Source organism: Lipotes vexillifer, unplaced genomic scaffold, assembly GCF_000442215.2.
Source record: "Lipotes vexillifer unplaced genomic scaffold, Lipotes_vexillifer_v1.1 scaffold1235, whole genome shotgun sequence".
Taxonomy (NCBI): domain Eukaryota; kingdom Metazoa; phylum Chordata; class Mammalia; order Artiodactyla; family Lipotidae; genus Lipotes; species Lipotes vexillifer.
This window is the reverse complement of record NW_006775530.1, coordinates 695,954-708,602: the sequence shown is the minus strand read 5'-3', so window position 1 is coordinate 708,602 and position 12,649 is coordinate 695,954. Positions and strand designations below refer to the sequence as shown.

The window sequence follows — 12,649 nt, the reverse complement described above, 5'->3', positions numbered from 1 at the left end:
AACCACTGCGCCACCAGGGAAGTCCCTGTATACAGAGTTTAAAAAAAAAAACAAAAAAGGTAAAATCCCAGAATACAAGCATTTATAAATACATTTTCCAGTATTAGAGTGTTTGCATCTAATATCAGGGAGCATTTATTATTTGAATAACTAATATCTGTGCTGAGCATTAATTCACCTTCTTTTAGTTTTTTTAAGCATTCCCAACACAAAGTATCATCCTTTTTACCACAAATACTTCCATTTAGCTGCTTGCTCGACAATCTAATTCAATTTATTTACAGAGCTTCCCCCCGCCTTTTATTGTTCATCTCTGCATGAAGTTAAGTCTGTGGTATTAGTTGTGTACAACTTTGAATTGTTATGTTACCTGAAAGTTAACAAGAGTCTTCAAAAAAGTTAAAGAGTAGGTGGGCTCTGACAATTCTGGTCTTTACTTTCTGACCCTAAAGCAGCTGAATATTGAATGCTGTTAGCTATCAGGTCAACAAAGGTAAAGTGGCAATAAAAATTCCTAAAAAAGGAATAATAATTTACAGAGGTTTTTTTTTTTTAAATACTTATTTTATTTATTTATTTATTATTTTGGCTGCGCTGGGTGTTAGTTGCAGCATTCGGGATCTTTAGTTGTGGCTTGCGGGATTTTTTTTTTTAAGTTGTGGCATGTGGATGTCTTACTTGCAGCATGTGGGCTTCTTAGTTGCGGCATGTGAACTCTTAGTTGCAGCATGCATGTGGGATCTAGTTCCCCAACCAGGGATCGCACCCGGGCCCCCTGCTTTGGGAGCACAGAGTTTTACCCACTGGACCACCAGAGAGGTCCCTACAGAGTTCTTTTTAACAGATCTTCTTATTTAAGCCTTACATAGCAACTGTGAGGCTATGCACTATCCATGCGTAGCCTTAATTTTTATTGTATTTATTGATTTGATTAGATTATATAGTTTAGTAAAAAGAACATTCATGAGCCCAGTATCCAGACCAATTTATTTCTGCTACTCCTTTGTCCTGTATCTTTGTCTCACCAAAGGAAACTAATGTCCTAAACTTTATATTTATCATTCCCTTCTTTTGTTTTATCACATGTGTTTTTCTTTCTTTCTTTTTTTTTTTTTTACTATTACACAAGTTTCACATTCTTGGTAAAATTGACCTCACATAATTGTTTTGAAATTAAGTGAGAATATGTATACAATGAGCTTTTGCACAGTGCCTGTCCCCACTCCCAAGTGCTCAATAAATGGTAGCTGTAACTGTATTATTAATCTTGTTATTTTGCAAAGGGAAGAACTAGATAAGCATGCCTTTTCTCAGCTGTTTCATTTGTTTATCTCCCTGGACTCTTCTGGGGTAAAGTGAAGGAGTTTGGGGGTCTGAGGTCTTTTCATTTTTTTCTGGAACTGAGCAACATGTAAAACAAAACAGTAAAGTGGGATTTGGTTGATCAGCCATTAGGGAACCAGAGTTTCTAATTGAGAAGAAAAGAAAATGCTGCAGTATTAAGTTACAAGTTTTTCCTTCTCTTTCACTGCCTTGTGAAAGGCAGGATAGGATTTCTCTCTCCTTGAATTTGATGCAGTGTGGTGGGACTCCCACCCTCTCCTCCCCATATAGCCAGTGTTGAAGAGTAAAAGACCAAATTCGCCCAGAAATAATCAGTGACATAAAAGGATCATTTAGAGTTTACTGAATGACTGAACACATATGGCAACCAGTCAGCCCATTTTTACATTGTTCACCTTCCCAGCAAACATTGGGAAGCATTAGTTTGCTTTCAGTATCTGAAAATGATTTCATTCCTCTAATCGCCCAAGGCTCTGCACTGTTGCACCAACATAAGGCAAATTCTTGATCTGAACTTGTTTTCTGTTCTGCCTAATTGCTTTTTTCATAGACTTATGTTCATGATTTATGTTGGAAGTTCCCTGGTGGCGCAGTGGTTAAGAATCCGCCTGCCAATGCAGGGGACACGGGTTCAAGCCCTGGTCCAGGAAGATCCCACATGCCATGGAGCAACTAAGCCCATGCGCTAAAACTACTGAGCCTGCACTCTAGAGCCTGTGAGCCACAACTACTGAAGCCTGCGAGTGACAGCTACTGAGCCCACATGCTGCAACTACTGAAGCCTGCGCACCTGGACCCCCTGCTCTGCAACAAGAGAAGCCACTGCAATGAGAAGCCCGCACACCGCAACTAAGAGTAGCCCCCCGGACTTTCCTGGTGGCACAGTGGTTGGAAGTCCGCCTGCCGATGCAGGGGACGCGGGTTCGTGCCTTGGTCCGGGAGGATGCCGCATGCTGCAGAGCGGCTGGGCCCGTGAGCCATGGCCCCTGTGCCTGCGCATCCGGGGCCTGTGCTCCGTGGCAGGAGAGGTCACAGCGGTGAGAGGCCCGCGTACCGCAAAAAAAAAAAAAAAAAAAAAAAAAAGAGTAGCCCCCACTCGCCACAACTAGAGAAAGCCCACACACAGCAGTGAAGACCCAACACAGCCAAAAATAAATAAATAAAAAATAAATTAATTTTAAAAAATAATAATTTATGTTAACTAATTATTTACTTTATCATATTTGATCTAAGTCTATTACATGGATACTTAAGCAGTACACTTATATTGGGATTTTGGTCAGCTGAAATTCATAATGAACCATTAAGTGAGTTGATTAAGCATTATTATTGCTCAAATTATTAGCAACATTAATAGAAAAAAATATGAGACAACAGTCACCCCAATTCTGGCAGACCAAGGAAAGAATTCTTTAGGAAACAAAAGTGAAATCATTCCTAGATTTTGAAAAAAAGAGTGAGAAAGAGAGTAAGTGCATTTAAGTACATTGCCCAAGAGCAGTTTTTACCAGATGTTACATTGATCTGTATTAAATTTGATTATTCCTTTGCACAGGTATTCCAGCCTTTCATTATCTCTGATGAATTACGACATATGATATATCCCTCTTAAGCCTATGTCATTTGCAAATTCTGTATCTTTGTTCAAGCTGTTGATGTAGTAACCACATTCCTCAAGGGGGAACCCATACATTTTTGGGTGGTGTTGTTTAGAGTCATCTGTTTTATGAAATCTACATTTCTTATCTTGCTCGTAAGAACTTTTTAAGATTTTCATCATTTAACTGACTATAGGATACCTATGCCTGTAGTAATTTCTTGATACAGTAGATGAGCCTTAAAAGGGAAATTAGATTAGTTTGCAGTTTAGCCTTCATAATTTCACTTTTCACAAATAGAAACTATGTGAAAAGATATTTCTGTTTATTAGGAGTTTATTATTCTGTTTATTAGAAGTTTATTAGGAACATCGAGAGTCCTAGCTCGCTCTTGTGCAGTTCTCAGTTGTTCTTATTCTATTCCTCTTTCTCTTTTTTAAAAACAGCTTTACCCATATATAATTTACATATCATAAAATTCACACATTTAAAGTGTACAGGAGATTGGCTCAAGATGGCGGAGTAGAAGGATGTGCACTCACTCCTTGTGAGAGCACTAGAATCACAACTAACTGCTGAACAGTCATCGACAGGAAGACACTGGAACTCACCAAATAAGAGACCCCACATCCAAAGACAAAGGAGAAGCCACAATGAGACGGTAGGAGGGACACAATCACAATAAAATCAAATCCCATAACTGCTGGGTGGGTGACTCACAAACTGGAGAACACTTACACCACAGAAGTCCACCCACTGGAGTGAAGGTTCTGAGCTTCACGTCAGTCTTTCCAGCCTGGGGGTCCGACAGCGGGAGGAGGAATTCCTAGAGAATCAGACTTTGAAGGCTAGCAGGATTTGATTGCAGGACTTCGACAGGACTGGGGGAAACAGAGACTCGACTCTTGGAGGGCACAGACAAAGTAGTGTGTGCATCAGGACCCAGGGGAAGGAGCAGTGACCCCATAGGAGTCTGAACCAGACCTACCTGCTAATGTTGGAGGGTCTCCTGCAGAGGTGGGGGGTGGCTGTGTCTCACCGTGAGCACAAGGACACTGCCAGCAGAAGTTCTGGGAAGTACTCCTTGGCGTGAGCCCTCCCAGAGTCTGCCATTAGCCCCACCAAAGACCCTGGGTAGGCTCCAGTGTTGGGTCACCTCAGGCCAAACAACCAACAGGGAGGGAACCCAGCCCCACCTATCAGCAGACAAGCAGATTAAAGTTTTACTGAGCTCTGCCCACCAGAGCAACAGCCAGCTCTGCATACCACCAGTTCCTCCCATCAGGAACCTTGCACAAGCCTCTTAGATAGCCTCATCCACCAGAGGGCAGACAGCAGAAGCAAGAAGAAGTACAATCCTGCAGCCTGTGGAACAAAAACCACATTCACAGAAAGACAGATGAGATGAAAAGGCAGAGGGCTATGTACCAGATGAAGGAACAAGGTAAAACCCCAGAAAAACAACTAAATGAAGTGGAGATAGGCAACCTTCCAGAAAAAGAATTCAGAATAATGATAGTGAAGATGATCCAGTACCTCGGAAGAAGAATGGAGGCAAAAATCAAGAGGATGGAAGAAATGTTTAACAAAGACCTAGGAGAATTAAAGAACAAACAGAGATGAACAATACAATAACTAAAATGAAAAATACACTACAAGGAATCAATAGCAGAATAACTGAGACAGAAGATCAGATAAGTGACCTCGAAGACAGAATGGTGGAATTCACTGCTGTGGAACAGAATAAAGAAAAAAGAATGAAAAGAAATGAAGACAGCCTAAGAGACCTCTGGGGCAACATTAAACACAGCAAATTCACATTATAGGGGTCCCAGAAGGAGAAGAGAGAGAGAAAGGACCCGAGAAAATATTTGAAGAGATTATAGTCAAAAACTTCCCTAACATGGGTAAGGAAGTAGCCACCCAAGTCCAGGAAGCGCAGAGAGTCCCATACAGGATAAACCCAAGGAGAAACACGCCGAGACACATAGCAATCAAATTGGCCAAAGTTAAAGACAAAGAAAAATTACTGAAAGCAGCAAGGGAGAAACGGCAAATAACATACAAGGGAACTTCCATAAGGTTAACAGCTGACTGCTCAGCAGAAACTCTACAAGCCAGAAGGGAGTGGCATGATATACTTAAAGTGATGAAAGGTAAGAACCTACAACCAAGATTACTCTACCCAGCAAGGATCTCATTCAGATTCGATGGAGAAATCAAAAGTTTTACAGACAAGCAAAGGCTAAGAGAATTCAGCACCACCAAACCAGCTCTACAACAAATGCTACAGGAACTTCTCTAAGTGGGAAACACAAGAGAAGAAAAGGACCTACAAAAACAAACCCAAAACAATTAAGAAAATGGTCATAGGAAGATACATATCGATAACTACCTTAAACGTGAGTGAATTAAATGTTCCAACCAAAAGACACAGCCTTGCTGAATGGATACAAAAACAAGACCCATATATATGCTGTCTACAAGAGACCCACTTCAGACCTAGGGACACATACAGACTGAAAGTAGAGGATGGAAAAAGATATTCCATGCAAATGGAAATCAAAAGAAAGCTGGAGTACCAATACTCATATCAGACAAAATAGACTTTAAAATAAAGAATGTTACAAGAGACAAGGAAGGACACTACATAATGATCAAGGGATCAATCCAAGAAGAAGATACAATTATAAATATATATGCACCCAACATAGAAGCACCTCAATACATAAGGCAACTGCTAACCGCTATAAAAGAGGAAATCGACAGTAACACAATAATAGTGGGGGACTTTATAACACCTCAGTAACACCAATGGACAGATCATCCAGACAGAAAATTAATAAGGAAACAGAAGCTTTAAATGACACAATAGACCGGGTAGATTTCATTGATATTTATAGGGCATTCCATCCAAAAACAGCAGATTACACTTTCTTCTCAAGTGCGCACAGAACATTCTCCAGGATAGATCACATCTTGGGTCACAAATCAAGCCTCAGTAAATTTAAGAAAATTGAAATCATATCAAGCATCTTTTCTAATGACAACACTATGAGATTAGAAATCAGTTACAGGGAAAACAACGTAAAAAACACAAACACATAGAGGCTAAACAATATGTTACTAAATAACCAAGAGATCACTGAAGAAACCAAAGAGGAAATCAAAAAATACCTAGAGACAGATGACAATGAAAACGTGACGATCCAAAACCTATGGGATGCAGCAAAAGCAGTTCTTAGAGGGGAGTTTATAGCTATACAAGCCTACCTCAAGAAACAAGAAAAATCTCAAATAAACAATCTAACCTTACACCTAAAGGAACTAGAGAAACGAGAAACAAACAAAACCCAAAGTTAGTAGAAGGAAAGAAATCATAAAGATCAGAGCAGAAATAAATGAAATAGAAACAAAGAAAACAATAGCAAAGATCAATAAAACTAAAAGCTGGTTCTTTGAGAAGATAAACAAAATCAATAAACCATTAGCCAGACTCATCAAGAAAAAGAGGGAGAGGACTCAAATCAATAAAATTAGAAATGAAAAAGGAGAAGTTACAACGGACACCGCAGAAATACAAAGCATCCTAAGAGACTACTACAAGCAAGTCTATGTCAATAAAATGGCCAATAAAATGGACAACCTGGAAGAAATGGACAAATTCTTAGAAAGGTATAAACTTCCAAGACTGAATCAGGAAGAAATAGGAAATATGAACAGACCAATCACAAGTAATGAAATTGAAACTGTGATTAAAAGTCTTCCAACAAACAAAAGTCCAGGACCAGATGGCTTCACATCTGGTGAAGATGTAAATGTTTGAATTCATCTTCACATCTGGTGAAGATGTAAATGTTTGAATTCTATCAAACATTTAGAGAAGAGCTAACACCCATCCTTCTCAAACTCTTGCAAAAAATTGCAGAGGAAGAACACTCCGAAACTCATTCTATGAGGCCACCGTCACCCTGATACCAAAACCAGACAAAGATACTAGAAAAAAAGAAAATTATAGACCAGTATCACTGATGAATATAGATGCAAAAATCTTCAACAAAATACTAGCAAACAGAATCCAACAACACATTAAAAGGATCACACACCATGATCAAGTGGGATTTATCCCAGGGATGCAAGGATTCTTCAATATACACAAATATACACAAATAAATCAATGTGATACACCATATTAACAAATTGAAGCAGAAAAACCATATGATCATCTCAATAGATGCAGAAAAAGCTTTTGACAAAATTCAACACCCATCTATGTTAAAAACTCTCCAGAAAGTGGGCATAGAGGGAACCTACCTCAATATAATAAAGTCCATATACATTATCCTCAGTGGTGAAAAACTGAAAGCATTTCCTCTAAGATGAGGAAGAAGATAAGGATGTCCACTCTTGCCACTATTATTCAACATAGTTTTGGAAGTCCTAGCCACAGCAATCAGAGAAGAAAAAGAAATAAAAGGAATATGCATTGGAAAAGAAGAAGTAAAACTATCACCGTTTGCAGATGACATGATACTATACATAGAAAATCCTAAAGATGCCACCAGAAAACTACTAGAGCTAATTAATGAATTTAGTAAAGTTGCAGGATACAAAATTAATGCACAGTAATCTCTTGCATTCCTATACACTAATGATGAAAAATCTGAAAGAGAAATTAAGGAAACACTCCCGTTTACCATTGCAACAAAAAGAATAAAATACTTAGGAATAAACCTACCTAGGGAGACAAACGACCTGTATGGAGAAAACTATAAGACACTGATGAAAGAAATTAAAGATGATACCAACAGATGGAGAGATATACCATGTTCTTGGATTGGAAGAATCAATATTGTGAAAATGACTATACTACCCAAAGGAATCTATGGATTCAATGCAATCCCTATCAAATTACCAACAGCATTTTTTACAGAACTAGAACAAAAAATCTTAAAATCTGTATGGAGACATAAAAGACCCCGAATAGCCAAAGTGGTCTTGAGGGAAAAAAACAGAGCTGGAGGAATCAGACTCCCTGACTTCAGACTATACTACAAAGCTACAGTAATCAAGACAATATGGTACTGGCACAAAAACAGAAATGTAGATCAATGGAACAGGATAGAAAACCCAGAGATAAACCCACGCACCTATGGTGAACTAATCTATGACAAAGGAGGCAAGGATATACAATGGAGAAAAAGTGTTTTCAGTAAGTGGTGCTGGGAAAACTGGGCAGCTACATGTAAAAGAATGAAATTAGAGCACTCCCTAACAGCATACACAAAAACTCAAAATGGATTAGAGACCTAAATGTAAGACTGGACACTATAAAACTCTTAGAGGAAAACATAGGAAGAAAACTCTAACATAAATCACAGCACGATCTTTTTTGATCCACCTCCTAGAGTAATGGAAATGAAACAAAAATAAACAAATGGGACCTAATGAAACCTAAAACTTTTGTGCAGTAAAGGAAACTGTAAACAAGACGAAAAGACAGCCCTCAGAATGGGAGAAAATATTTGCAAATGAATCAATGTACAAATGATTAATCTCCAAAGTATATAAACAGCTCGTGCAGCTCAATATTTAAAAAACAAGGGCTTCCCTGGTGGCGCAGTGGTTGAGAGTCCGCCTGCCAATGCAGGGGACACGGGTTTGTGCCTCGGTCTGGGAGGTCCCACGTGCCACGGAGCAGCTGGGTCCGTGAGCCGTGGCCACTGAGCCTGTGCCTCCGGAGCCTGTCTGTATAAACTATGCTTGAAGGGATAAAAAAAAAAAAAAAAAAAAAAAATTGAGAGGTAGATGTAGAGAACAAGCGTATGGACACCAAGGCGGGAAAATGGCGGGGGGGAGGGGTGGTGGTGTGATGAATTGGGATATTGGGATTGACATATATGTATGTCAGTATGACTAATATGAATAAAATGGATAACTAATGAGGACCTGCTGTATAAAAAAAATAAAAAATACAATAAATTTTAAAAAATAGATAAATTTGAGCACTGAGCGATATGGTTACAGCCCTGTCCAACACCTTCATTGCAGCTTTGTGAGATCCTAAGCAAAGTACCCAGTTAAGCCATGCCCAGACTCCAGGTCCACAGAAAATATGAGATAACAAATGTTGGGTTATGTAGGTTTTTTGTTAACAATCTTATTGCCATGTAATACAACTTGCCCATTTAAGGTATACAGTTGAAAGGTTTTTATTCTCTTCACAGTATTTTGAAACCATCACCACAGTCAGTTTTGTAGTGTTTTCACTACTCCCAAAAGAAAGCCCATATTTTTTTAGCTGTTACGCATCTTTCTTTTATTCACCCAGCCCTAGGCTACCACTAACCTACTTTCTGTCTCTATAAATTTGTCTGTTCTAGACATTTCATATAAGTGGAATTAAACAAACAAAGTTGAGCACTGAGGGTTGAACAGAATCTTCCTTTTTGCTAAACTGTAAGTTCCTCTAGGTAAGGAAATAAAAAAAAATAATAAATAAAGTGTGCAGATTGAGTGGTGTTTAGTTATTTATATTTATAGAGTTGTGTAGCCATTGCCATAATCTAATTTTGGAATTTTTACCACCCCGAAAAGAAACCTTGTAATCATTCTCTCTCTTTAAAAAAAAAAAATCTAGTAGATTCTTTTAAAATCTAGTAGGTTTTTTAGAAAAAAAATGTAGTAGAGGTTATAGTTTTCTAAGGAAGTCTTCTCAGGAAACTGCCTTTCCATTATAGATTTCCCATTCTCTTCATATTCTTTGCTCAGAAATCTAGAATTTCATTCCTCCTTATCTATTTAACTGATTTAAAAGATAATGCAAGAAAAATAGATATGGCAGCTTAACATGAGGGAGGACTATTTGTTGTTTTCATGGATTTAAAGGACCTATGCTCTTGTTCAGGAGTTCTCTCATTGGCTAGTGGAGACTGTATAAGTGTTTAATTTGGATTGAATTTAGGACTAAAGGACAATAGTACTAACAGCATAATTTATATCCCTTTAATCTTTTTATGTTTTATGGGAAGGAGGCTTGAGAGTAAGACCAACGTATGTGGTCATGGTGTACAGTTATATCTTGGAGGGAATCTTTGAGGTAATGGGGTAAAAGAAGAGTTTCAGTGAGGATTTAAGTCTTAGAGAAGTTGTTTAAAGTAGCAAAGCCAACACAGTTTTGTCTGAAGTCAGAGCCTGTGATGGTAAGGACTGTATTACCTGCTGTTTTCCTTGGATAGATAGGAAGAAACTTCTGACTTCTCTAATTTCCAAACACTTGAGTCAGTTAATCAGAAAATACCTTTGGTGAAGGAATGAATCCATGCTTCGTACACCTTCCACTTGACTTGCTTATTACTTTGGTTTGGGGGTAGGCTATAGGGAAGATTGAGATATAACAAGTTCTATATTTAGTTACTTTCCAATGTATTTTTATTGACATTGCTTTTATACCTCTAATTTAGACTTTGTGTCCTTCTTTGGGAAAGTGAAATGTGGTTAGTGATGGGGCTTTTACTAGGTTAAGTTTTTTTTCCCTTGACATGAATGCATTTTGGTAGATCCTTTCTCTTTTTATCTAAGCTAATTTTTATTTTCATATTTCCTTTTTGTTTATTTTCCTACACCCCCCCCCAAAAAAGGTCTTGAATATGCTTTTCTTCTATGTATAAGGGTCTCATTTTCAACATGGATTGAGAAAAATAATTGTATTAAAATCTATGTTTGATTATGTGACATTTGTTTTAATTAGTTTCTCCGTACTATCCCCCTTATATTATTTGAAAGATGGAAGTAATCTACTTAAGTTTTTTAGCAACATTTTAACAAGCTGAAAAAATTTTAGTCAGGGCATATTATATTCAGACAGATGTAACATTTGCTAAATGCTTTGAAGACGAAAATTTCAAGTGTTAGGTAATAGTTTTTTGAAAGAAAAATTTTTAAGTGGATTCTTTACTGTGAACGGAGATCATTTAATACTACAACTTCTAATTTTAGCTTTCCTTCATGATATTCTTTCTTATTCCTATCCACATGAAACTCAGGATACATATTTTAACTGGGAGGATCAAAGTATTTATGAATTCAGTAATCAGCTGACAGTATTGTTTGCTACCAAGGATAAAATGTCTTACAGTGCTACCTTTATTTTTTTAATCACTTAGTACAAATAGTTAATAATCTTCTTTAATTGTTGGAATGTTGCTTTTCTTAGAATACTAGGCAAGTCCCTTAAACTCTGTGCCTCGATTCTTTAGAAAATAGACATATGATTCTAACTGGTCTTTTGAAGTTTCTTCCAACATTGATTCTACTACCTTTAGTGGATATCTTGGTACTTATTTCTGTCCAAAAACCATGTAATAATAACTATAAAATAATTTTTAAATAGTAGATGTAAATTTGATTTTATGGACAATTAGAATATTATAAAATATATTAAAAAGATACAGTACTCTTTAATCTGGGATAGAAAAGTAATCATAATCTAATATAGGCACTTGTGCTTAGTGATTCAAGAGTATCCTATACTTGTGCCTTTCTAGAGTTGGAGATACCTCAGAGTAAGAAGTAGTTCCTTGAGCCATAACATTTCTCTTTTTCTCTTCTTTAGGAGGGAAAAATGCATTATGATAGCAAATTAAAATATTTGATAAAGGTGCTGAGTAAAAGAGCAGTAGACTATTGGTCTAATTGGAGAAGCCAATTTAAAGCTGATATACACTAGTACATGCCATCTCATATGTAAAGGATGATAAGTTACCCTCTTTTTTTTTTTTTTTCCAAAGGAAGATATTGGAGCATCTTGGGTTATTTGACATCTCTTCTGTCTAGTTTTACACAGTTTTAAAATTTTAATAACTTTTTCTGTAGATCATTGTAAGCATGAGGGATAAAGCCAAGAAGAAAACAGGGGTTAGAATGAATGGAAAATTCATTATTCAGTTCAATAAAAATATATAATAAAAGAAAAATATTTGCTAATAATTTTTACAACAGTAGTTATGTGAAGTTTAGTGTATGTGTATGAATAATATAGTTCTTCTTATGAGTGAAAAGACATTAATTTTATGCTCATAATTAGGTTATTGACTTATACTCTTTTTAAAAAAAGTTTTTTCCCTTTCCCCCAACAGAATCTGTCTATGATCTTCTCCCAAAGGAGTTACAGTTACCTCCATCTAGAGAACCATCTGTAGCATCAATGAGTCAGACAAGTGGTGGTGAGGCAGGCTCGCCTCCTCCAGCTGTAGTTGCTGCTGGTATGCATTTCATTTTACTTTTAAAAGAAAAAGTATTATCTGGTCAACATGAACAGTGCTGGCAAAATTCATATCAAAGAGTGTGATTTGAGGGTTTGTTTTAGGAGGTTTTAAACTACATACTTTTAACATTAAAAACTTTCAATATACAATATTCTTGGTACAACTGTTATTTCTTAAAATTTCACTTTGGCACATCTATTAGTGCCATCTCCCAGAATGGACCTTATCTTCAACTATGGGAACGAGTTTAAAGTTTTTTTGTTCACTGCACATGTAAAGGTTATTATAAATACCAAGCTATGGATAGAAAATTATATTTGAGTCTCTATAAAACAATTATTTTTAAAAATTTGCTCAAAGGGGAAAATGTTTTATTTTGTATAATGTGAAAAAAGGACTCAAGCACTCAAGTGTCTTTTCTGTTCGTAGCGTGTTACTATA

At 37.0% G+C, this 12,649-nt stretch overlaps 1 protein-coding gene across 5 annotated transcripts in view; it reads left to right on the top strand.

Annotated features, from left to right (window-relative positions):
• NFAT5 (nuclear factor of activated T cells 5) overlaps positions 1-12,649 on the top strand; it is a 126,762-nt gene that overhangs the window by 61,173 nt on the left and 52,940 nt on the right. For all 5 annotated transcript variants that reach the window (XM_007449920.1, XM_007449921.1, XM_007449923.1 and 2 more), the window contains one exon: positions 12,080-12,205. In XM_007449920.1, coding sequence (XP_007449982.1) covers positions 12,080-12,205 — 126 coding nt within the window. The remainder of the gene's footprint in view (positions 1-12,079; positions 12,206-12,649) is intronic.